Source organism: Chamaea fasciata, unplaced genomic scaffold (assembly GCF_029207755.1).
Source record: "Chamaea fasciata isolate MVZ Bird 193981 ecotype frontalis unplaced genomic scaffold, bChaFas1.0.hap1 SCAF_3, whole genome shotgun sequence".
Classification (NCBI taxonomy): domain Eukaryota; kingdom Metazoa; phylum Chordata; class Aves; order Passeriformes; family Sylviidae; genus Chamaea; species Chamaea fasciata.
This window is the reverse complement of record NW_027094088.1, coordinates 42,040,636-42,067,935: the sequence shown is the minus strand read 5'-3', so window position 1 is coordinate 42,067,935 and position 27,300 is coordinate 42,040,636. Positions and strand designations below refer to the sequence as shown.

The 27,300-nt window shown below is 38.0% G+C and overlaps 1 protein-coding gene across 1 annotated transcript; it reads left to right on the top strand.

The window, feature by feature from the left end:
• Positions 1-237: 237 nt before the first annotated feature.
• On the top strand, positions 238-27,300 carry COG2 (component of oligomeric golgi complex 2). The gene is made up of 18 exons (XM_066178753.1): positions 238-325; positions 847-1,008; positions 1,740-1,805; positions 2,695-2,775; positions 3,393-3,496; positions 4,717-4,825; positions 6,547-6,726; positions 7,722-7,846; positions 9,101-9,227; positions 13,577-13,716; positions 16,855-16,916; positions 18,137-18,288; positions 19,112-19,312; positions 20,096-20,168; positions 21,287-21,429; positions 21,953-22,092; positions 25,160-25,340; positions 26,870-27,300. Exons 1-18 carry the CDS (start codon positions 257-259, stop codon positions 26,969-26,971), a joined length of 2,217 nt encoding a protein of 738 aa, XP_066034850.1. The 5' UTR covers positions 238-256; the 3' UTR covers positions 26,972-27,300.

The window sequence follows — 27,300 nt, the reverse complement described above, 5'->3', positions numbered from 1 at the left end:
ATAACCGACATAGTGGCGCTCAGTCCCAGGTTGGGCTCGATGATCCCAGAGGCGTTTTCCAGCCCGGTCGCTCCCGTGACTCCCGGCCGTGCCCCGCAAATCCCGGGCAGGCCGGCTCCGAGCGACCGCGCCCCTCAAACCGGCCGCCGGGCCCCGCCCGCAGCGCCGCCCGGAGCCCTCCAGGGGGCGCTGCGGCGGCTGCCGCGCTCGGCGGTGCCGCGCTGGCCGAGGGGGCGGTGCGGGCGCCGGGCCCGGCATGGAGGCCGCGATGAACCTGCCGCGGGGCCCCGAGAACCTCTGCTTCGATAAGGACGAGTTCATGAAGGTGCGCGGGGGCCGCCGGGGCTGGAGGGTTGTGGAGGGGTCAGGGGCTTCCTGAGGATGCGGGTGGCGGGCTCCCTGCGGGAGAGAGCGGCCCGGAGCCTTGGTCGGGATTTTACAGCTCGGCCGCGGCCCTTCCCCCGGGCGGGGGCTGGAGGAGCGCCGGGGCTGTCACTGACAGGGACCGGCTGTGTCCGGGTAGGGCCGGGCTCCGGGGCTGGCGGCAGCGAGAGGCCTCGCTGCTTGGAGAGCTTAGAGCAGTTCTCAGTACTGAGCTTCGACTCTTGGCTGTTGTTTCGTGGTTTGGTTGTTTTTTAAAGTCTCCTGTGTTTTGGAGAGCTGGTCTTTGGGCATTCAGCCCCATGACACTCTGCTTTTCATCCTGAAAACCGAGAGTTAAGAAGCCTTTTGCCCTCCCGAGCTTTAGCTTGGTCAACTCACAGGCATATGGAGTACTTTATTTTGGGTGTGTTCTTGTGTGAACTGTTTACTTACGTCCTCCTCTCTTTCCTGTTTCACTTTCAGGCGGATTTTGATGTTGATCATTTTGTGTCAGACTGCAGGAAACGTGTGCAGTTGGAAGAGCTCAGAGAGGATCTGGAGCTCTATTACAAGCTCCTTAAAACTGCTATGGTAGAACTCATAAATAAGGACTATGCAGATTTTGTTAATCTCTCAACGAATCTAGTAAGTGTTACTGGTTGTGCCGTGTAGTTCAGGCTTAATGTGGTTTTACAGGATTTTTATTTTTCACGTGATAAGTATGTGGCTTTTAATTTGGCATTTTATGATTTATGGCATCTTAAACTGAGGTCTCTAATCCTTGCACTGATACACCATTCCTGTAGAACTTGGCAGCTGTACAGAATTGCTGTTGGCCTGTGGTAGATGTTTTAGATTTATGCATTTTGTCTTGAAAACCTGATTCATTATGGAGTTAAAGTTAAATTCGGGGCAAAGTTTGTTTCAAACTGTCAGCACTTTTAAAATTGAAGGAAATAAATTATTAAAATAGAATAACAATGATAAACATAAAGCTGTTCTGATGCCTTTTAGGAATCTTTAAACTTTTTGTGTAGTCAAAGTATCTTTAAAAAAACCCTCAACTTTGTGTCTGAAAATTGTAATTGTTCCAATTATGCAGATTCAAAGACTGAGACTTAACATACTTCTGAGAGGAAGAATTTCTATAGGTGGAAATTTTATTTATCTTTTGGCTTTGTGTGAAAGCAGTCTCATATCTTTATGCCTGTATTTGAGATAGCTTTTTTTTGCATTGAATTTAAAACTGGAAGTTATAAAGGAAGTTATGTTTTTTCTGTTCTCTTCTAGTATTAGTAAAATGATAGGCTTTGTCAGTAATTCACATATGATCTTATCAAAAAAAGTAACAAATATGTTTGTCGTAATTTCTTTAGGTTGGCATGGACAAGGCTCTCAATCAGCTTTCAGTACCCTTGGGACAGTTAAGGGAAGAAGTTCTGGTATGTTCAAAACAATCATTGTCAACAGCTTGGTAAACTTCAGCTTGCTCTCATATGATCTACAGAACGTCTTCTACTCAAGTTCATATTTGTTACAATAAACTTCTCTTTGAAAATTGACAACTTAGATTGCTAGTAAGAGAAACATTGTGTTTTCAAGCACTTGTATTGCAGTAAATTTATATTTCATATTGTGCATTTCAATCAAGAGATAAAGAGTTTCTTAAATTTGACAAGTGAATAGACTCTTGCAAGACAAGTCTATGGAGATATCTTGAAACTGTTTTAATATCTGAGTAACTTAAAGATGGGAGAAAACTCAGATGCAGCACAATCCCTTTATGTACCTGCTTTGCTCAATGTGTGATTTAACCATAAAACGTCACCCTCTTGAAGGTGGATCTTATTATGGCTCTTGGTATTTATAGGAAGAGGCAATTTTTGGTGATCTTGGCGGCCAGTTCAAAGGGATCCTTGCTGCATAAGTGTGCCTTCAAAATATCACACCCTTCATGTCTAACAGAAAACAGGGTCAGCTAGCGTAGAGAAATCCTTATTACATGAAAAATACTGTTTAAAACTGATTTTTAACTTAAATTGCAAGACATGAAAGCATAGTGGGTTGATTCCCTGCATTTGTTCTGTCTAAGGTACTAAAGGAACAGTTCTGGTGGAAATAATTTTATTTGCAGTGGCAATACCTAAGGAGCAGGTTCTCCTTTCAGTTATTTAGTTGTATTTATGGCTTTTTCACTTGATGCACTGTAGCTTTTATTAGTCCCATAATCTTATTAATCTGTGTCTTAAATTTAGATTTATTTTTTTTTTTAGGTTTTTCTCAACCCTTTAATAGGAAGCAAGCTTTACAAACTGACTTTTTCTCTCACAGAGTCTCAAGTCATGTGTCAGTGAAGGAATTCAAGCAGTCGATGACCGGATGACTAAGCAAGAAGACATTAGAAGAAAAAAGGTACAACAGATAAATTATTACCTTTAAAAGATCATCCTTAGGATGACTTTGATTTTGCCATTTACCCAGAGGAAATGAAATTTAGAAAGTTCTGGGCTGTCTAGATGCACACTGTGCAGGATTTTGTTCTTATAAAATATATTGACACTTTGGTTGACAGACTTCATATTTTACAGTGTCTAGTTGATCATAAATCTTTGTTTTACTGTAGTTGCCCAAAATATATGTTGGATTTAATTGGATTTTTTTTTTTAGTTATAGTTGCTCTTGTTTCTGACTGCAGTAGTGTATCAGCTTACTTATTATGAGTGGAATTAAAGTATAGCTGGTGTTTTTTTATGGGCAGGAGACACACTAATATTTGTCTTTGTGCTTAACTTTGAAAAACATCAGGGATAGGAACAGCTGTCCTACATCTGTAACAAACGTTTATTTGTGATGTTTTATGGACTTATGTAAGCAATACTTCAACTGAGACATGACTCAAGTGTTAAGATAAAGGGAGAAAACTTAAACTGGAAAAAACCCAAAGAACTAAGAAACCATCTAAAATATTTTCTTTAGTGATGTCAGTTTGGATTGGGGTTATACACAAAAAAATCTTTCTTTAATTACAGATGTGTGTCCTGAGACTTATTCATGTCATTCAGTCTGTTGAGAAAATTGAGAAGATTCTACATTCCCAGGGCACTAAAGAATTGTCCTCATTAGAAGGAAACAGGTAAAAAATTTGTAATGTTCAGTTTTGTTTGTAATTGATGGGACTAATTTCATGGTGTTGTTGAAGGTGAATTTACAAGCAGTAGGATATATCTTTAGAAATGTAACTCTGATGGAATTAATTACTGTAATTTTAGTATTTTCTTGATTTTAGTGTTCTGCAAGCCAGTCATTCACAGAATGTGTAACTCAGACTCCAAAGTTCCAAATTACTTGTGGTGCTTTCAATAAGCAAGCTGTTTGAAGTTGGTGTACAGTTATTTTATTTTACTTTATTTTATTGGAAGTCACTAATCCTGCCATGTCTGAAATACTCTCTACAGTTTATTCCAGTGTCATTTGTAAATGAAACAAAATAGTTTTTCTTGTTTTCCCTGCTTACGTGTAAGTGAAAGGACTGCTGCAAGAATAGCTGAAGGCAGGCAAGGCAAACCTAGTACAAGGAAGGTTTGTGACAAATTCCAGTCAAACCTCTTCCTCTGCCTTTGCTGAGGATTGCAAGATGTCTTTCAGCCAGTTTTGGAACTGATGTACCAGTCATGCACTTGGAAGGCTTGACTGGGATGCAAGTACAATTTGAGGTGGAGGGAAGACACAGTGTGAGATTGTCTCTTCAGCTCAGTGTGCTGGATCACACGGTCATGGGGCTTGGGGTACCAGAAAGTAGGTTGATACCTGGAGGGACAAAAGGAGATGTTTTCAGTCAGGTGAGGCACTTTGCAGGATTAAGTTTGCAATTAAGATCATACTTGAACAACTGAAAATTTGGCTCATTATTGGGATTGTATGGACTTGAGAAGGGCAGGACTGTTTCTCTAGAGATAACTGTCATTATTTTTACTATATGACAGGGTAAGAAAGAAACAAATCTGGATGGTGAAGGTCACCTGGTGCAGTTTCTGAGCTCTCTTAAGACTGACTTTACATGTGATAATAAAACTGCCATCTAGAAAATAGTGCTTCATGCTGCTGAGGCAAGAGCTTATGTTCCTTTCAGCTTCTGCTTCACTCACTTCATGTTAGAGCTTCAAAACAGCATTAATCATGTAGCGTGCTCCAGATCATTTCTGCTTGATTGCAATAATTATAGTGGTACCTACCAGAATTCAAAATATTTAAACTACAGAAAATTGAGGGAGAACTCTATCTGTTGCAGATGAGAGTGAGTTGGTATAAAAGGATCTAACTATGTATTCTCATTTTGTATCGTCTCTCTTCTAGTCCACTTCTAACTGGACAAGTTTTAGAGAGAATTGCCACGGAATTTAATCAACTACAATTTCATGCAGTACAAAGCAAAGGAATGCCCCTTTTAGACAAAGTGAGACCAGTAAGTATTGCATGACACTTAACACTTGCACAGTCAAACAAAGCCAGTATAATTGGAAGACAAATGCCTGTTTCCACAGAGTTTTATTGAATTAATTTATGGAGAAAAAATGGGTTTCATGAGATCATTTTTATCAGTTGACTAGAACTATTGCTTTCTCTGAGGATTTATGCCCTCTTTGCCTACTTCTTTAGGATAGATTACTGAGAATAAGAGTAGGAAATGCAACAGATGTTTTTGTCAGCCTAATGTGTCTTGCAGTTTGTCTGCTTACTGTTACTGAGGCGTTGTCCTAGAGATTTATGTTGGCTTTGTTACCTGCAGTGTACAGACCAGAATATAAATGCAATGTGCCCACACAGTGGCTGGCTTGAATTTATTCAAGTTTGTCTTCTCATGAAATTATGCTGGCCATTACTAATTTTCCAGTGCACACTGTTTTACCTACTGTAAAAGATGCATTGATGTTTTGGTGATTTTTTTCTTCTATTCATTCAGTGGGGAGAGGAAATAAATGAGAACTTGTGCTCAAAGAAAGCTTTGAATATAGAGATGGGGTAATGCTTCAGGCTGATTAGCATAATGGTGTCATTCTAAATGGCTTTCAAGCTGGTGAGGTAGTTCAGAGTTCCAGTTTTTCACTCTGTGCCTCTTCCTGTTGGCAATATAAACTTGTTTCGGCTCCAGACATCCATGCAATCATGTTGTTACATGGACAGTTTACAAGACTTCTCTGGCCACTGAGTTATTAAACTTGGATAATAGCAGCAGTGAGTGTGAGCAGCAGGGTAGTGTATGTGGTGGGAGAACATTTGTCACATAGATTCCTTAATGGTGTTTGCCAGGGCTTTTGTCCTGTACCAGTTGTTGCTAAGGCTCATGAGAATGTAGCTTTCATGACCATTCAGCAGTTGGGTTCCTGACTTTGCGCATTCAGTACAAAGTGTGTGAATCATTTTAGGTGGATGAACGCAACACCAGCATGTAAAAAAGGAGAGAAGAAAATTGTCTGGCTATATTCATAGTTCGACTCTGACTACCTTAATGTGTGTTGCTGAATTTCCTTCAGATACAGAGTTGGTGGGGACCATCTTGGGCCAGGAGTATATCTGGAGGTAGTGTAGCAGTGAGTCAGATCTAGTGGAAAAGATGTCCTGAGAGATCAGGAAAAATGGTTTGCAAAAATGAGGATGTATGCAGACTGAAGAAGCTGTTTGGCAGATGCCAGAAGGAATCTAATTGCTTTGGTTTTTGCTAGTGTCACTCAGTGTCATTGGTTTCTGGTAATTTGACAAGTAGTGCTGGGTACACGCTGTCTGTTTAGTCTCTCACAGTGAGGGATAAAAGCTACAATTGTTATCTCTGGTCACTTGTTGTAAATCTTTTGTTTATTGTCACATACTGGTTCAGTTGAACAAGGAACAATTACTGACTTTTTTCCCCAGGATAAAGCAGACCTGATGTAAGTTATCATATAACTTACAACATACAGAAGAAAATAATTGCCCTTAGCTTTTTTATAATAAATCCTGTCTTATATAGCGTCAGTAACCCATTTAGTTTGTGTTAATGTTCATTCAACATTGGCAGTTAGCAAAACTTTTGTACTTTTCAAGTGAGGATAAAAAGCTGAATTAGGTACTTCTGGATGAATTTACTTCAACAATGATGACCATGCTTTGCTTTTGGCTTTTTATGACTAAATTTCTTTTTCTTTATAGCGTATAGCTGGAATAACAGCCATGTTGCAGCAGTCCCTGGAAGGGCTGCTCTTGGAAGGCCTTCAAACTTCAAATGTTGACATAATACGCCACTGTCTACGCACTTACGCAACAATTGACAAAACACGAGATGCAGAGGCGTTAGTTGGTCAGGTGCTTGTAAAACCTTATGTAGATGAGGTAAGATATTGTAAAAATTCCAACTTTTCCAAACATGCTTGGTGTTCCTGTGAACCTCCAGTTTTTGTCAGCAGCTTCAAAATACCTTTGTGGAGAGAACAGGAGGACTGAGCCCTAACAAAATGTCAGTTTGGTTGTTGTTGCTATTTAAGAAAAAAAGGATGGAGGAATTCTCTTACCTGCTTGTCACCAGTTTCAGATTATATCTAGTTGGGATTCTTTTTCTTACCTCCATTTTTCTTGGGCTGAAGGATGAAAAGACCAAACCTCTCCTGTTTGGGACAGGTTTCCATTGAGTGTCTGCTAAGTGCTGTAACAGCTGCTACAGTGTGGGACATACCATTTTCCCCTTGGTTCTCTCAGGGTCTGTTCTTTCACCACTTCTGCAGCATTCTACTTGTTTGTGTAGCAAGAGGCAAATGTGTTCAGATATCTGGAAGAATACCAAGAAACAAGCTATTGTTCTTTTTCCACTGTCTTCCTTCTATTTATGGCAGATTATCCCTTTTCACTGAGTATGAGGTACTGTCCAGACAAACTGATTTGCTAGCTGCATTAAAAGATTAGCAATGTCACAGAAGATTCTTTGCTTTTGCTTGCCTGTGTTTGGGATTGGAACAACCACCTCAACATTTAGAAGGAGTTTTTATTTTCTTCTGAGTTTGATTAGCTTTTACCAGTTGCCTGTTTAACTTGACAGACTGCTTCAGGTGACAGTGATGTAGCAGTGAGTTGGGAGCCAGATACAGTGGCTCACATTTAAAAGGAAAGAGCTGCTTCCCATTTTTGGGGCTAGTCTTGGCAGTTAAGAGTGCTGCTTTAGAGGAAGTAATAATTCAAGCTGGCAAGTTATACTTGGAAAATATAATAAAAAATAAGTAATATACTGACTATCCCAGTATTTGAGGTTACAGTGTTAAGCATTTAATGAGTCTTATATTACAGCATATTTTATATTCACTTTCTGGCATTTAACATTGAGCTGTTGCTGGCAGGTGATGGTGGAGCAGTATGTGCAATCCCACCCTAATGGCCTCCATGCTATGTACAATAGGCTGCTGGAGTTTGTTCCTCATCATTGCCGTCTCCTGCGGGAAGTAACAGGGGGAGCAATTTCCAGGTAAAAATCTTGGGCTTTCTCTCAGCTGCACTGAAGTTACAACAAGTGTCATATGCTTTGAAATCCTTTGCATTGTCAGCTTTCATGCACTAATGACTTATCTGGCTTTTCCTGAAGATTCATAGTCAAGTGTGATTTCTATCTCATGCCTGTGTCTTTCAAAACAAAACAGTGAACAGACCTTCCTGGTGCTGCAGCCCAGACCTTCAGAGGAAGCAAAGACAATCGTGTATTTCAGTAGTAGAAGTGAGTCCTATGCCTAATACGATGTGTTAGATAACTTGGTTTTTTGAACCCATTAAATATGATTGTACACCTCATCCAAGGAGAAGAGCATAATAAAGCCATTAAAATATAAGTTCAGAAGTTAGTGAGTTTTTAGTGCACATCAGAAAAGTGGGGATGATCCTCAGAGGTTTGACTGATCTATTGCATGTACCGAAACTACAGGTTTAATTGATTTGTGCTTCCACTGTGTTCTCAAAAAGTGCTTAATTCTTTATGCAATTAAATTGCCTGTTTTCAAGCTTAAATAATTCAGATCTACTGAATTGTATCCATTTGTTCATCTGTTTGCAGGATGGTTAATATAGTAGACTGCTGTAATTAGCAGAACTATGGATGTAGCCCTTGGGGACTGCAGAATTACTTTTCTAATTAGTCATCCATTGCTGAGCTTTTTATGACTCCTAAGTTTTACTAACATTTTAATTCTCTTAATGCCTCAGCAAGTTTTAATTGTTCTTCTTAAAAATGGCATGTTTCTACTTTGTAGTGCAGTGTACTAAATTGGAATTGAATGCTTTTATCTCTTCTGCTCTCAGTTTTTAAGTTTTCATAATCTAGGTATCTTTTAATCTTTTGATCAAACACAGTATGTATAAATACAGTTTGGAACAATTAGGAAAAAGTTCTTCTTTTCATTGCATTAATCACATTATTCCTACTTGGTAGGTCTTGTAAGTTTGGAGATATTAACACTTGAATTATGCCAATAATAATAGGATTTCGCAGCTGGAATGTACTAGTTTTCCAGTACACACTTGCAAAATATATAACTAATAAAGTAGTGGACTGTAGAATCAGATAAGAAATCTTCAGTGATAGAACCATTTGAGAGAATCAGCATAAATATGTAAAAAAATGCATTGCATTTTGTCTAGTGCAGTGCATCTGTTTTTTAGTGATTCTTGCCTCCAAATAGAAGCCTGGTGGTAAATACAGAACCATGGAATAATTGCAATTTTTTTTCAGTGAAAAAGCAGATATTGTTCCTGGATATGATTTCTTAGTGAATTCGGTGTGGCCAGAAATAGTACGTGGTTTGGAAGAGAAATTACCATCACTTTTTAACCCTGGAAACCCAGATGTGTTTCATGAGGTAATTAATTTTCATTTTTTCCATTTTTAATTTCTGTGACACACACGAAAATTGAAAGAATCATCATGTTCTCTAACTTCCCCCCCCTGCTGTTTTTGTCTAAATTCATGTTGTTGCATGGCTTGGAAGAGGAAGTTATCTCAAATCACTTGGTTCATTTTTCACAGGAATTAATTCTCCCCTCGAGTTTGTTAGGAAAACTCATACAGAAGTAACTGGACACTATTTAGTCAGATGAATTAGTGTTCATTTTGGGAGTAGAATTGCAACGTAATTGAAGGTGGGAGTGGATGACTCCAGTGTTCACTCAGGTTTAGAACTTCGGTACAGCAGGAGCTGTCATGTTTATTAAATACCTGGTTTGCAACTTGTTTTATACTATGGGAAGATTAAAAAAAATTCTTTGTTTCTCTTGCTTGTTTTAGCTTTTGCTCTCTTGCCGTACTGGAGACTATGTTGTGATTATAGACACGAGTCAACTAAAACCTGAAAATACTTGGCAGCGCCATCAGGTTTAGAAAACAGGTGGTATTTCTCTGGTATCACAAGCTTACATTAAATAATGAATTTAAAGTACTGGTCAGTCTTGTATTTTCTTCACTGGTAGTGCTGCTCTGTCTCTGAAACATGATCTTTCACTGATGGTGAAATAGATTTCCTGGTTTATGAAGATTGGCTCTGGCAGTGCTTTACAGTATGTCACAGAAGATACAAACTTTCCGCTTTTCCTTGTGTTCAGCCATGATTACTGAAAAATTTGGATTTTTTTTTTCCCCTGGCAATTTGACTTGTGATTAGTGTGAAACATTTTATTTTCAAGATAGAGATGGGAAGCAGTGATAAATTATCTGAAGGAAGGCATTGTTGGTATATCAGGACAGATGACTTAAGGAAATGCTGGCTTGCTGGTGTAGGTTTATAAGACATGTGATTCTTCATGTGTTCCTGCAAAACTGCTTTTACTAAACACTTGGATACTTTTTCTTGGAATTTAAGATCTCTTTTGTACAAATAGACTGAATAAGTGAAGGCAGGTAGGCATGACTGAGTGTGTTTGCAGTGCTATCTCTGAATAAGAAGGAAATTATATGGATGTTGAAGAAAACTGTGGTAGTGCCATGCAAGTGACACCACAGTGTGTTCCTCCTTCCTCATGAGAATTCTTAGTTTATCTTAAAGTTTTAGCCACTCTTCAAGCTTTCACCTTATGCCCTGCATAATGCAGATTGTGAGACTTGTTTGGCTTTTGCTGTACTGTGCTGAATGATGTACGGGAGTGTATTTTGTCTCCAGATAAGCTGGGCTTGCTTAAAAGGCCTGTCTTATGTTACACTGATACTGGCCAACAAAGGTATTTAAAAAACACCCAAGAATCAAAAAAAAAACCCCACCCCATAAAAACCCAACTCCCACTCATGACTTCCAGGTAAATCATGTAGTAAGTCCAAAGTACTTTCCAGACTGCTTTTGACTACTTAAGTGACTCATAGTCATTGAACTCATTAAAATATTTTACTTTAAAATCAATACAAAGTTGAAATGCCAAGTGTAAAAATGCTATTACACCTATATAAAGACCAATAGTTCTGAATTAAGAGGGAGGGAAAAGCCCTTTAAAATTGTTTTTGCACTGAAGATGAGCCAAGTAACTCTACACAGATTTTAGACTATAATCTTGCATCTCCATTTTCTAGGTTGATAGAAATGCAGAAAAGTCTTTTTCTCCATGTTTATTTGCATATGTATCTATGTATAGGTTTAATGCTGAAAAGTTTGAATATGCAGTACTATCTGCTAAGGGGTTTTTAGGTGTAGAGGAGGGAGAGGGAATAAAACATTTGTTTTAAATCCTTTAAAAATTAGACTGGCAATGTTAAATATGTTGAAATAAGTGTTTGTGCGAGGTGGTTTTTTAAAATTATTTCAGGTTGATGTTCCCTTACTTGAGTTAATGTGTAGATTTATGGGTATTTGAACAGAATACTTCTTTAATCCCTAAACATTTGAGATTAAGTTTGGATTTCTCTGTTTGAAAATTGCTCCGTTTTGGTTCCCGATTTTACTTCTCTTAAATAATTGTGCAGTCAACATTCCAACCCTAGAAGCTGAAATAGGAACCAGTCTTGAAGTTAGTTCCCTCTCCTGTATATAATGTTCTCAATACTGAGATAAGTGCCTCTTGAGGTGCCTTTTATTTTGAAAGTTCTTTACAGTGTGTTTGGTTTGTATCTCTGACTTACATCTAGGGTAGCAGAGCATTAACAGCTTATTTGCCTTTTTACAGTGCTGGGTTTATTATCTAAGAAAGGAGGCCTGAAAAAGAACTAATCTGTCATTCAACCTGCGTCTAACTCCTCCCATACCTTGTATAGGTTATAAATACAACAAGGTTAGGGGAAAATAAGTTACTTAAAAGCTTTTGTGTGCATTTTTCAGAATACTGTCTTGACAGTGAAACTGCCACGTCAGAAGAAAGATTTTCCGTAATTACACCTTTAACAGGAAGTTATGAATTTACTGAGATACAAAATACAAAAGCATCCCAGTGCCAGTTCATGTTCTTTGTTCACAGGAGAGTTTTTGAGAGCAGACTTTCTAAGCAGCCATGCAGGGGCTTCTCTTGATGGCATTTTACTGCTTCACAGGAGGCAAAATCACATCACTCCCACAGTGCTCTGGATTGTGGATTGAACCCTAATGCTGCAGTGAAGTCAGAAGCACTGAGAGATTCAGTCAGGTTTATTTCATTAATTCAGTAGGGATTCATGAGACTATATGATAGGTTTTATGTGTGTTTCCTATTTTTTTAATAGAAGAATCTTGCACAAAAACCAAACTAGTTTCCATTCCATGGAAGTAATTTTAAAAGCAGTTGTGTTTTGATTTTAAATTCATTTATGTAACTTTTGTGGTCTGTTAGCAAGGTCTATTTTGTATGAAATAACATTTCTTGTACCATTTTACTTCTGGTTTTCACCGAGTGTTTGGCCTGCTTTGTGCATGATTTAATTTATCATTTCATTATTTTCAGTGTTCTCATACTGTTGAGACCAAATCCACAGTGTGTTTGGGGATTAATGTATTTTTTTTGCTTGCTGCTAACTTAATACTATTCATAAACATCTTATTAGAAGCGTACACTGGATGAAGTTAGTTTATCTGAAATTGTTTGAAGTTCTTCTGCATGTATTTGATATTTGCAAAACATTTTTAGGGAAACAGATCCAGAAATTTTTACAATGCAGGTCCTGTGTAACAGATAAAAATACTGTGCTTCCATTCTCGTGTGTGGTTGTCTCTGTGTACTTCTGAGTCTCATTCCTGATTATTTTTCTTTGTTGTATACTTTTATCTGCTGCACCTGTCTCTGTTAGTACTGTGCAGCACCACTCCAGTGATTGAGTTCAGAAATACTCACGAATCTCTGATCAATTCTGCTTAGTCAGAGTGCTTGGACAGTTTAATGCTTTTTAGAAGTGTCCTGGGTTAGCTGTTGTTACCACAGAGTATAGTGGTTTGAAAGCAAAAACTGAGACCCTCCAAGTCAGAAATACAATTTAATAGGAAGAGAAAAAAAAAAAAAAGGAGTAAAATAAAATGAATGCAATAATACAAAAGACCCCTGACAGAGTCAGAATACAGCCTGACACCATGTTGGTCAGGGTATTGGAAACAGTCCAAAAGTAAGCCCTCCTAGAGTGGCAGATGTGGTCCTGTTGGAAGTAGAGATGGTCCTGTAGAGAAAAGGTTCCAAAGAGGGGTCCAGTCTTCCTTCAAGAGTCGTGTGGGAACACTGGGTGTCTGGTGACACTTGTGGCTCCTTTTTATCTAGATGGAAATGGTTTGGCTCCTCCTCCCTGAGTAGAGCATCTCCCAAATGGGATGATTTAATGTGTCATGTCATTGGTGAGCTTTAATGGCCCATTAACAAAAGAAATCCCCATGGAGGTAATGGGAGAGTGAACAGAGATAAGAAACAATGCCCTACCTGGTTTTAACAGCTGGCATGTTACCAGAGAAGGCAGTTATCCCCTCCCTTCGGGAGTTACAACAGATAAAGAAAAAAAAAACCACCTCCCCAACCGGGTTTCAACAGAGGGAATAGAATAAAGGGTTTTTTTAATCACAAAACCCAAGACACAGAGTAACACTTCCTATTAAGTTTGGTTTTGGTTTCACTGCAGTCCAGGCTCTTAGCCTTTTATGGTTAAGTGATGGAGGGCAGTGTCAGTCCATCCTGACCCTTGAGCTTAGTTGTAGCATGATGCAAGAGTTCTGCTGAATGGGGGTGGCATTCGTCATTTCCTGGGAGCCTTTGTGTGATCAGAATGCTCCTTCTCTCCCTGCAGAAATACACCACCAGTATGGATTTTGTCCGGAAATTTGAACGACAGTGTGGCTCCCAGGCCAGCGTGAAACGGTTAAGAGCTCATCCCTCTTACCACAGCTTCAACAACAAATGGAATTTGCCTGTGTATTTTCAAATAAGGTTGGCATGCATTTTTTTGTACACTCTAGCAAAAGTAGTGGTTAGTCACTGCAAGATGATCTGGCTTAAGATCACATCTCATTGTTCAAAGTCTCACTTGGCATAGTGGAAATCAAAGAATTTAATTACTAAGTCAAGTAACTTTTTTGTATCTTTCAACAATTTAGCAAAAAAACACATAGCTGTTCTTCAATATGTACTGTATTGTTACAGCAGATTTGATAAGCTACTCGTAAGAGTTTCAGGAACAGATCTAAATAAGTCTTGAGCTCTTATTTCAAATTCTTTTTCTCCACTGTCCCTGAAACTAAGCTATATGTTGAACGATGCTACTTGTGCAAATCCGGAGGAATACTGAATGTGAGGGAAGAAATCTTTTTTCTTAGACATGTAAAACTAAAGGACTAAAGAGCAAAAATAACTCTTTTCTTGTTTTTGACGTTCTATTTGTCTCACAGCATGTACTCTTTAGTGCTGGGTCTTGTAGTATTGGTTTCCCAAAGATTGTCCTCCTGTTTCCTGTTCCTGAGGAGCTAAGTAATAACCTGTAGGTTGTTTTACTAGCAGGTCTGATGTATCTGTAATATTTCCTTTACACACCTTGCAGCTAGAAAAGAACAGAGAGACCCAAGAAAGCCCTATTTTAATTCTAGTAATGTTAGAATTTTAATGAACAAAATAGAATGTAGAAATGTATTTTTAGAAAGTGTAGTCTACAGGTCTGATTGTAGGGCTGGAGAGCAACCCTTCAGGCAAGGAACCATTGATGAAGTATGCTATGACTCAAGTGTGCCATGTGTGATCTCTCTTGGTCCAAAGCCTTCTGAGAGCCTCTTAAAAAAACAAAAGTAATTTCCAAAAGATAGGGAAGAGAAATTGGTGTTTATTTTTAACCTGAATCACTTTAGTGGCCTTTTTTTATTGCACAGTTCTGTAATTTGGCAATAGCACTACTATAGTCACATTTATAAAGTTTCTTAAATCCAGGGGGAATCTACACTTGTGCTGAAAAATTCCATCCAGGAATTTCAGGAGTAGTAGAGTTAATATAAGTGACAAGAGCGTGGGGCTGGGAGCTGGACCTTAGTGTTTTGGTGGCTCATGGTGTTTTGTAGAACAGTAATCACAGCATCTGTTACCCTGGTTTGGTTTTTTGTTTGCACATCTGTTCCTACAGTTGTGTAGTGAACTGATAAGGACCTGTTACTCAGGGCAAAAAAAAAAGACTGATGTTCAACTCCAGTCCATTTCCCCAAACCACTTAACTGTGCAAATATTCATGCTGGCCCAAGGGAAGGGGCAGGAGTATTCACTGCATAGTGGTGCACAGACTAAAACTGTCCCTGGAACTGCAGCCATTATGAACCTTTTAACAGATATATATCATTATTAGTTCTCTGTGTCTGCCCTTTTTGTTTCAAGTGCAGCTTTTCTAGTAGGAGACAAATTGATCAAACTTTTTTAATCTCGCTCATAAAATTGAAATGGAGCTTCAGCATATTATTTCTCTTCAGAAATGTTTCCCATTAGCTATTCTGAACTCTGATTGATTAAAACAGTTTTAAAAAATCATTTTCCTTTAATCCAAGATTACTGTAAGTCTAAATAGCGTACTATTTTGAGAAATGTTTGGATAACAGCAGCTGATTCATCTTTAATTTCATCTTCATCATATTATTGCTTTATATTGGAATAATCTGCTAACTCAAGTGCCCATGAATTCTTTAGTGCATAATTGTGAAAATAATGCAACGTATTAATTATATGTATCAGGGAAGCTTTCTTTTGATGTATGTTGAAATCCTTTAAGTCATACAAGATTTTTGTTGAACTGTTATTTCACAATTTGGCATTTATAGTTAAGATTGGGGTTTTTTTGGGTTTTTATTTTTTCAATTACAGAAATTCCCCAGAGAACTCAGTCACTACTAAAGCCTTTAGAAATGATCATTTGAGGGAGGAACAGGTGGATGTTGAGGCATTTCTTCTGTAGCAGTGCTGGCACAAACAGCTCCAGTAACTCTTTCCCCTGTTTCATTCTTTCACTGATATCAGTACAGCTGATTGTGGAGCTGTAGTGAACTCCACACTGGGGAAATGATTTCCTGTGTAAGAAATACTCAGCAAAAATTTTGTCATCATTAAAATTCTGTTCTCTAATCCTTTTCACCGTAAGACTTAAAGACACTGCTCTGTTGATGGAAGTAGTGCATAGGCAGAACTGAGGTTTTGAAGCCATTTCACAAACATGTTTACTTGCTAAGTATTCATCGTAGTCCATTAGGAATTTGAAGAAAATTTAGAAAAGAAAAAGAAAAGTTAGGTGGCCCCTGTCCTGGTCTGGAAATGATGGTTGTGAGACTTTAAGAGAAACCCTACAGGTTTATAATTAGTAAGTTTGATAGAAAGGCTTACAGAGTTTCTATATGATGCACATAAAAGCAAAAAAGAGGAAACCAGTGACAACAGAACTTCCTACCTACAGGGGAGCTTAAAATGATGCAAGTATGGAAAAGTATCAGAGGTTTTCATAACTTTTGCTATTACTACCTAAAAAATTTTGGATGTGTCATTTTGATTTGGGTGGGTTTGTTTGCTTTGAATGATGAATTTTTTTAAAAAAAGTGTATTTTTAGAAGGGGAAATTTAAGAAAACAGGTGTCTTTGTGGAACTATTGATTCTTATTAGGTACAGAATTGTTTGTGGAGTCTTACAATACTGCTCATTAACAAACATGTAGAAAGCTGGAGCTCGGGTATCCACATATCTGAAGGTTAAAGACAATGTGTGCCAATTTGTTTGCTTTTAGTTTAAAACCAGGAACAAAACAAAAAACTTTCCTCCTAGGAAAGCTGAGATCTTGTCACTCTGTGAGCTATCATTTTGATAATGTTTGCAACCATAACTTTAATAATATCCCAAAGTATAAGCTTTGTATGTGCCTGTAAATGTCAAAGGTTCTCTTTCAAATGTTTGAATGCTGGTGTTAAGTTGGGCAAAAATAACCCCAGGTTTAAAATCTGTTTAGGACCATTGATAACACATTGAAATAATATTAAAGTAAACACTGAAAAATGTTTAGGCATCAATTTAAGCAACTGTTGAATTGTGATACTCAAGTTTTTTCTTTCTCTCAGATTCAGAGAAATAGCAGGGGCCTTAGAGGAAGCACTTTCAGATACTCTAGAGGAAGCACCAGGTAAACTCTTATCACAAAAAATATTTATTGTAAAGGAATCAGGTGTATAAGTAGCAATGATCACTGTGTCTCTTGAGTTCAGTAACATGCATCCAGTGGTTCACATGAGCTTCCTGATTTCTGATCAAACAGTATAAAACATTGTTATAGAGATGGCAATGTGAGAATTCTGTTCAGTGATCACTTTGCTTACTAAAAACCCCCTCTTTAGCAGCTGTCTTTAACATACTTATGGAAGGAGTGCAAGAAGGAGTTGTTAGCATTTGACGTCCTCTAAGTGACAACCAAAAGGCTATTACTATTGTGTTACTGCGGCATATTTTTTTTAATTGTTGTAGCACTGTGTAGAGGTGAAAATGGCTGTCTGTTGGCAGCGTTTAGCCTTGCTGTCATTCATAGTGTTGGTCTCTGCTCCAGAAACAGACATTGATTTATGAGGAGATGAGGAGGTATGCACAGGAGGAATAAGAGTGGAAGGGTATAACCTGGTACATGCATTAGGAGCATATTGTAATCAGAAGAACTAATTTCAGGCAACAGTAAATACTTATTGAGAACGTAGCTGTGAGCCAGCTAAATGTCTGTATGTGTGTATCCATACATGCAAACCAGGAGAAAAAAATCCTAACGGAGACAAAATATATAAATCTTACCACTTCAAGGCATAGGCCTGGAACTTGCAGACACATGCCTTATCTTTCTGATTGTATTCTCTAAAATGTTACTGTGTAAACTGCTTTAAAAGTATTTTGTTTAAATATGGGTATTTGTACAGTGTTTAAAATAAATATTTATAGTAACTATCTCATGTAACTGGGTGAAGAGCAATAGTTTAGTGCTAAGGGAGTATTATGTTATGGCTGGCAGACATATCTGATGTAACTTCTTCAAAAGACTGCCAAAAATTATTTTGGAAATGTTATTTCCTGAAGTGAATTATTTGGCCAAGCTGTTTCTGCCTTTATTGCAGGCAGATTTTCATTTCTTGCTTTTGCCTGCACAGCTACAGCAAGACTTTTAGTGGAATTTGAAATCTAAACCATTGAGAAGATAGTATTTTAAGATTTTGTTTCAGGCAATGCTTAATACATTTCTATCTTATGATTATGTGTTTTAGGAAGACTTGGCTTTTTTAAATCTTGGGTAATGCAATTACACTGATGTTGCATCTTTTGAAAACATGCTTAGGAATGTGACCTTTGTTGCCTCATGATTTCTAGCTGGGAGCTCCTTCTGTCTGTTGGCCACTGACATGGTGTGGACGAGTCTTGTGAAGTGCTGGTCAGACCAGATGTTTTTACCGCTCTTAGCGCACCGCCTGTGGAAGCTCAGCCTGCAGGTCTTGGCGCGCTACTCTGTGTTCGTCAGCGAGGTGAGGGAGCAGCCTGCTCTAAGGGGTTGGGGATGGGCTATGTCCATCAAAAAGAGACTTTTTGAAGCAAAGTATGTGACCTCTTTTTAGGAGTTTTTTTGTGAAGTTAATGGTTTTTAACCTTCAAGCAGTTCATGAGTTTGGCTTGTAAAAAGTATCACTGCACTGGTTGTGCAGAGCCTCTTAAGCTGAATTTTGAGTATATCCAAAGATGGTGATTGCACTCTTTCCTGGGAGCCCTGGTCCAGTGACTGATTGCTTTTTCCTCCTATTTGCCTTTTCCTTCTATTTGATCAGAATTTCTCTTGCTACAATACATATCCATTGCCTATTACTCTGTCACTGTGCCTCAAGGAAAGATATGATCCTGTCTTCACTCTACATGCCCCTTCAGTAGTTGAAGACAGCAGTAAGATCTCCATTTATAATTTTTTGTGACTCAGTGCCTTAGCTCTCTCAGCTAAATTAGCTCATGGAAGGAACTGATAAGTACCAGAGTTAAAACAGAGTAGTCGGGGGAAGCACTTGCCTGACAGCAGAGAGCTTGAGGAGGTGGGAGAAAAGAGTTGTTTGACAGCAGGATTAGACTGCCCTCTACTAACCTTAGTTAGACAAATTTGTTCTAAATCATCCAACTTTGTAGTGCACTCAAATTTTTTTTAAATTTACTTTTTACATAATTTAGGAATGGTATTTGATAACATCCCTTGAAGGTGCGGCACTCTAACGCTGAAGTCTTGCAAATCCTGAATGTACTCTTTCAGTTTGTCCAGCTTTAACTGCCTTCACTATTGCTAGTTCACACTTCAGTTTGATGTTTCAGGTTTCTGTAAGGCCCCTTTCCAGTGAGAATACAAAGGAAAGCAAAAAACCTGTGCCGGTTGGTAGAAAGGAATCTTCTTTAAGCCTCAACCCCAGTGAGGACCAAGGGAATGGATCTTCTCCAGAAAGTCTGCCAGTGTCTTCTATATCTAGTACTCAGCTGATATATGTTGCTGCTGATCTGGACAAACTCCAGGATCGGGTTTGTGCTTTTGACTTACTTAGAAAGAGTCTTAGTTGATGTTTTTGGCAACTTGTAAGGGCATTAAATTGTTTAAAATAATGTACCATAATTTTTTAAAAAATCTTAAATGCTAAAACTTGGGATGTCTGATACCTGAGATACATGGCCTACTCTGTGCTTATTTGAAATGGCAGATTGTGGGCAAACCACTTCAAGTATTTATTTTTATCAGTAGCTGCTGGACTTAACTCCTAAAATAATACCTTTCTACAATTTTTGGTGTGAAGTGTCACTGCCAGTTGTACCTTTACAAGCAAAGTCTCTGTTGCAGCTTGGAGTGTGGTGCAATGTTCAGCCTCAGTGTTCTCTTTTAAGTGTTTGCTGGTTTTAGTCTTGAAGGTTGGAAAAGGTTTTATCATCATGATTATACTTGATTAATGATCCAGAATCTTGAGGAGAGATGTATGGTGTTAATTGTCTCCCAGCAGGGGTGATTCCTGTGTATTTATTTTCAGCAAGGCTGAATTTTCTGTAATTTCTGAAGTAGTAAATTGCAGGTGGATTTTATTAATTCTAAACAATTTCCTCTGAGTACAATAGTAAGGTAGAGGATTTAGTGTGTAAGCCTAAATTCCTCTGCATATTGTAAACTTCTAGTATTGATTGCATAGAAACGCAGTAAAGCCATAGAAATTGAGGGTGCCTTGTGAGGCACTTCAGACTTACAGGATGTAGAAAAAGTAATGAAATATTTATAACATGACTATATCTCTCTTGGTTTTGTGTTGTTTTTTTTTTCAGATTCCTGACATCTTAGACATGATTAAACCAAAGCTTGAAATGATTGGCTTCAAGAATATATCTTGCATTGCAGGTAAAGCTGAGGGGCTCCTTCACCTTTCTCCCAAATCCCCTCTGCCAAGCAAATGAAATCAACTTTTACAGTTTCATTGTTTAGGATGAAAATACTTAATGACATTTGGCTTCTGTTTAAATCGTTAAATAGAAACAATCTTGAGTACACCTGTTGAGTCTGGAAAATGTTTTAATGATTAAAATTGAGTGAGTCTAAAGTGCTTTTAGGATTTTTCTCCAGAAAGTGAGGACTAGAAGATTCGTATCTCTGAACTTTTGAAAGAACTGGGAAAGAAGACATAAAGAGAGGCTTTCCATTATCCAGTTGAAACAAAAATGTTTTTCTAAAATTACTTTTCTCTCTCAGGCCTGATGAGTCATGTGAGGCAGAGGGTTATCAAAGTATCATAGTTAAATACCTTAACTTCAGAGGGCAGAAGCAATTCACTATTTTAGTCTCCTTTTTTCTTTCTGGGTTTTTGTTTTGGGTTGATTTGGTTTTTGGGTTTGTCTCTTTGGTTTTGTTTGGTTTTTTTCATCTGATCATTCTTTATGTGAAATACGGAGTTTGAATTTAGTTTAATAACTAAAGCTAGGCATGTAGCTGCATGAGTGAACTAGTCCCTGTCTGCAAGCATATCCAGAAGTTCTGCATCATGAATTCCAGTGAAATCTCTAAAACAGAACTCACTGGTAGATGTCCCAAGTCTATTAGAGATGTAGGAGCTTGTGCACATCCCCTGCTCAGAGGATGGCCTGTTGCCAGTCATGGCTTTGAGTTGGACATATTCCAGTAATTCCATAGGGAATTTAGAGAGAATTTCACAGTTCTTTGGAAGGTCAGATCTTTTTGATTCAAGCCATTGCTTCATTGGTAATACTGGAAAAACTTTGAATCTGGAGAATGTAACTTTACTCCATTTGTCTTTCCTTGCCTTTATCTGTGTTTCTGACTGAGGAATGGTTGGTGTTACTGGCAGTGCTTTATAAATGGCTGGTGTATCTTTATTTGATAAGCATGTCCTGTACTTGACACCAGATAGTGGGTGGGATTAAGAGGATGGGGGGATTCATGTAATCTGTGTTGTGATTGGGCAGGGTAGCTGACTTTAAACTTCAGCATTTTTACTTAATTAGGAGCCTTGGAAGATTCAAAGACTTCTCTATCAGCCTGTGTGCCTACCTTGAATAACAGGATTATCCAGGATCTCAGTGAGTCCTCCTTTGCATACCTGAAGAGTGCACTGGAAGTTCCAAGATTATATAGGAGAACCAACAAGGTCAGTGCTGCTTGCAAATGAAAAAATACATCTCAGAAGGGCCTGTGCTGAGATTGTTGTGAGCTCTTCAGGCCTGTCCATATCTGCTTGACAGAGCCCACGTCCATGACTTCAACCTAGTGAAGTACAGTAAAAAGCTGTAGGTGTTTTAACAAAGGTGTAATAGTCTGGTTTGGGCACTGAGTCTGCTCAGCTTTCTCTGGAATCAGCATGAGCACACAGAGCTTTCAGGATCATAGTCTGATAATAGGAATGGCTGGCACATGCATCTCTGAAAAGGCTTTGGGCGTTTTGAATCTTCTTCTATATTATATCGCTCTGTATAACACTACTGAATAATTTTGTGACTATCTTTCCTTTGTATAACGATGTCTTCATTGACTTGTCCTAAATGGTTTGTGTATCTCTTTGCTTAGGTACAGGCTTAGCATTTCCTTACATGTGCTAGAATTGGGTGTTGATACTTCCAGTAAGTAAATGACTGGTTCCTTCTTCCCCAACTTGTTTCCCTGTCGTCTGCCAGGAGGTGCCAACTAAAGCTTCACCGTATGTTGACAGTGCTCTTAAGCCCTTCTACCGACTGCAGAATGACTACAGAGATACCTTGAAGCAGCCCATGATTCATCAGTGGTTGGAAGGTGCTCTCTCTGAAAGCACACAGAAGTAAGAGAACCATACAGAATGTTATTTGCCTTAGTTAAAAACTCCAATGTCCATTGACGAGGCACAGAAAAAAACCAAAACATTATGAATTAACACAACTGTAAAGAAAATCAAAATACAGCACTCTTTAGTGGGGATATATTTCCTTGGATTTACTCTCATGTTGTGTATTCAGCAGATGAAAAGCTGGGCAGGGAATCCAAAGACCTGGCTCCTGCTCAGATCTGTGAAAACCATGACATGATGGATAGGGCATTTGAAAAATTGGTTACTTCTGGGAATACAACAGTGAACTAAAGATGTGTATTTGTTTCAGAATTGATGTAAGACCTTAACCTCACGTTACTTTCAATGAACAGTGGTTGAATTTTCAAGAACTTGAGTTCTACTGTCCTTCAAATTTTTAATACATGATCATCCAACTTTCTACTGGTCTAAAAAAAAGCTTTGGGCCTTTTAAACTGCTGAAGCGCTAATTGTTTACAGTTTTAATGAGGCAGTCATAAAGCAATACTTTCTTTAGCAGATCTGCTGTTTCCTTGTTAGCATCTTGAGGGCTTTTGAACATCAGTAGTCATATGCATTACGTTCCTTAATGGATTTTTTTTTCCATTTGTCTAGCTGTATTTTGAATTCTTACTGAGCAGAGATGTTGCATTCTGTGAGTTCTGCCAGTGAAAGCCTGTAACATGAGGCAGCAATACTTGATTTTGTTTGAAAATTCTGCCAGAAAATTTCTCAGGATACCTCCTACTTTTTGTGTTATGGACAGTTTACTCTTTGTGGTAGCTATATTTTTGGTTTTTAATATCTCTAACGTTGCCTAAAACTAAACAGTCGCCTTAGCCTGTTTTGATGGGGGTTTTTTCCTTTTCCCATCTTTATAGTTTTGCTTTTTTCTTTTTCTTTGATCTCTCTGACCATAGATGATAATATCAGAAGAATCCATGCAGGTTAAAGTATAATGTGTGCTTTCTGTCTGTCCTTATGTGGTTTTTCCTAATAATTCTTTCCATATTATATTGTCTGTTAGCTGCTGCTGAGCATAGATTGATTTTTTTTTTTTTTCCTGAGATTTAACCACATAGTAATACTGAGGTTTTAACCCATAGTCAGAACACGAGTTCTTTTTTTGCCCTTTGCCTCCTTATGCCTCCCTACTCTTCCTCTTCTGGTACCTTTCAGAATAGACTTAAAATTGTAAGACAATTTTACACCTTCACCAACAGTTCTTAAAACTTTTCTTAAGTATTTTGGACAGGGCTAAGCTTAGATTGGTCTTGACAGCATTGGTCATCTTCATTTTGCACAAAACCCCTTTTTTCAAGCTTGGTGTCTCTTAACCAGTTTTTAGTGCATAGAAATAAGCCTACTGGTAACGCACAGCATTTGTTAAGTAACATTGCTGAAGAACTGCAAAGATTCCTGTAATCTGAAGCCACTCAAGGTTATTGAGCTGAAATATCTTAGGGTGAATTCTTGTCTGTCTTTCTATGTCTCTGTGCCTGTTTAGTCTTGCTTTTAAAGCTTCAATAAATCTGGTGACACCACATAAAGTAGCTGTTATGTAGTTCCTTGGACCCAACCAGAGCTTTTTTCCCCCAAAAAAAACAGTTCTTCACTTTTCCAACTGAAAAGTGAATTAAGTTTTAGGTTAAACACCAGTATGACTGGCAGGTTCATTTCTTAATTCCTTAGAATTTTCTGTCAAATTCTGTTTTCATGGTTTGTTGCTACTATTTTCATCATTTTGTTTTAAAATCTGTTATCCTCACTGGCAAGAGACAAGTGAAAGAAGCTGTATTTCTTAAATGGAGGAATATTGTAGTCTCTTTATTGAGAATATAAGGCAAATAATTAATTTCTTGCTGTGATAATGCATTCTTGCATCCAAATGAAAAAAACAGAAAAGAGCAAAAGTAGTTAAAAATCACTGGGGGCTAAATTTGCTTAAACAGCAGAAGCATTTGGGAGTAGAACAGAAGTAGGAATTCATCACATGTGAGTGGGACAAGGAAATACCAAGATATCAAAAGAGGATAGGCCTGCCTTTTACTGGAATGCCTTTGCTTTTCGTAGAATGGTATTGTGAAACAAGTTTTTGTGGCGCTGGCAATACTTTTTCTTTAGCCATTCCTATCTAATTACCCTTTAAAAAGTTTGTCTGATTTCTGTAGCCTCCTTGTTTAAAAGTAACTATCAGGAACTCTTCTTTCAACTCTTTTAATTGTTAGAATAATAGAGGCTTTTTGAAAGTTAGATATTTTAGGAAATTACAGAAGATAGCTCAATCTGGTCACTTCTCTCATGGATCTCTTAATTTCCCATTGTTGCTCTTTTTTCTATTCTTAACTCACTGTCCTGGACATCTGGTAATTTTTATGATATTCTCTTCCCACTTAGGCATGGGATTTCAATCCATAAGGCTTTCTGAACTTTTGTTGAGTAGTTGATGTGTGTACTTTCTTTGATTCTATGCTTTCTTTAATGTGGATCCCACTCTGTGGGCAGTGGTGTTTTATTTTATCTCTACCATTTCTAAGTTAGGGTTCTTCTGACTTCTCCTGCCAGCTTCCTGAGATTCCTGTTTAAATCAGTTTCTTTATTTTAGAAATAGGCATTTCTTACTGGTGTGCACATGTACATTTTCATATACACTTTTATAACTTGCCTAAAAATACATGGGTTTTGATCTGTCAGGTTGTTATTCCTGTCCTGTTTGTAAAAACAGTTTTGCTCAATGTTCTATTGATTGTAAAGAGGGGCTGATTTTGACTGTTTAAAATTGAGCAGTTGCATTCCTTGGTCACTATTGAGTACACACATCTTGAGCAAGTCAAAAATGTTGTGATGAGGGGTCTTCAAGACTGAATTGTAATCCTGGAGTAATCTCTGGAACTGATAACGGAAATACTGACTAATTGATAATGCTAATAAGTAGCTTCTTTGCAAGGGAAGCCATTCCTTCTGGCATTGTTCAGCAGGGCCAGTGACGTACTTCTGTGTATGAAGTAGGCTCTTCTGTAAAGTGGAATTTTTTCTTTCTCATTAACTTTCCTTAATTTAGGTATTATGAAACTGTATCTGATGTGCTCAGTTCTGTTAAGAAAATGGAAGAGAGTCTAAAAAGATTGAAGCAAGCCAGAAGAACTGCAACTTCAAACCCTGTTGGTACAAATGGGGGCATGAGTGATGATAACAAAATCCGACTGCAGCTGGCCCTAGACGTTGAGTATTTTGGAGAACAGGTAAGTTATGAGAAGCGAGTGTTTTATTATTATTAATGGGTTTGGAAGAAAGATGGAAGAGGAAAGGGAACCTTGACTCGGATTTTGGTCTTGGAAGCTTTGTTGGTGTGGGTTTGGGTTTTTGCTTTGTGTTTTCACATTTGTGTAAAGGAGATGATCTCACACTTCGGTGATTATAGACACCACTTCAGCAATGCATACTTCCCTGTCCTTTCTTATACAAATGCAAAGCTTGTATTTCTTACTACTCAAAATTCAAGTAGTGCTCTGTGCTTGGTAGCATTAAGAGGAAACACTGTGTTTATAAATGAGAGGGCAGGGACCTGACATAGGTCTGATAGAAACTTCTTTATGGCCCTTTTGTTTGCCTTCTGTCGGGGTGTCTCCAGCCTTGACTTTCTGCGTGGTCAGGGTCTGTTCCCAAGAGCTGTGGGGATGTCAACCTGATTTGTTGTGCTGCACAACTCTTAAGTGCTTTTCAGTGCCAAATATGAAATTTTAAATAGCAAAACACAGAAGAAAATATTCCAGGAAATGTATGCATTAATTACATTTAATTGTATTAGCATACTGTTTTGCGCTCCTTTATTTCTAAAAATCATATCTAGATATAAACAAACATCCAACTAAGAGTTCGTATCATTAGTTGCCATTGATCTTATGTCCAGATGCCGTTGATGCATTGTAACAGGTAGATAAAGTCTGCTTGTGTGTGAGCAGATGCTTTTCTCAGATATGAAGGTAATCGCAATTGGGCGGAACTGTGGAAATCTTACTCACAAAGACTATTATTTATCAGTTTTTGCCTGAGGTTGAGCTTTTGTTCTTCTTTTCCATCACTGCAGTGTGAATTTAAGCTGAACTGGGACAGATTATTCATAATCACTTGGGAGATGTTTTGGTACATGTGACTATTACAAAGAGTTCCAGCAGCAAACACCTTTTCAGAATCACTTCATTATGGTTTTAGTTAGATCCAGATTTTTCTGATTTTCAGAGCAATAGGTTTCCTGGCTAAGAAATTACTTGCAGCAACCTCTGTAATTGTAGAGTTGTTTTTGTCTCCCAGGAAGTTCAAGGCCAGAACCATTGGCTCTTGCAGCCTGTGCTTTCACTGTCATGCTGTTGGCTCTTCTTGGATGTATTCAGGTTAATCTTTCAAGTACTGCCCAGAAACTTCATTTGGAGTTGGAAATAAAAAAAGAATCAGTTGAAATCAATGCATTAAAACCAACTACAGCCAAGTTTCTCTTTCTGATTGCTTCACTGGGAAGCTTCCAGCTGGCTTTAGTTACAAGTTGCCTAGAAGATGGTGAAATATTTCCCTGCAAGACACTTCTGTAACTGGAGAGACTTAACTGAGCAAAGTTGGATGCAAGTTTTTAATAGTTTGCAGTGTATGCAGTTGTGTTTTTTGCCACATGTCAATGCAGGACAAAACATAGGCTTCACTAAATGTTTCAAGTAGAATAATTAGTGGGCTTTTAATGTTTTAAAGAAAACTAATAAGTTTTCTATATCTTTTTTAGATACAGAAGATGGGACTGGAAACAAGCAGCATAAAAAGTTTTTCAGCCCTTGCAGAGCTGGTTCTAACTGCCAAGGATCAGGCTACAACAGAACCATCCTAGATATTTTTAAAAACGTGATGGAAGATAAACAATATCCCTGAAAGAAGGAGAGACAATATAACTCTTCTTTGTTTTACCAAATAAATAGCAATGAAGTGCTTCCTAAAGTATCTCGAGCAGCAAATCAGTGTATCTTCTGCCTCGATAAACTTGCTTCACCAAAAGACTAAGAATTTATCAGTTATCCATTATATGGAAAGCAATCAAAGTTCTAAACTTTCTACTGTAGAATAAAAGTAGAAGAACATGTTTTTTCTTATTTTTGTTGTACAGCTTGAAATGTACAAGAACAAAGTTCTGTGTTGAAAAGAATATGTAATAAATTGTCT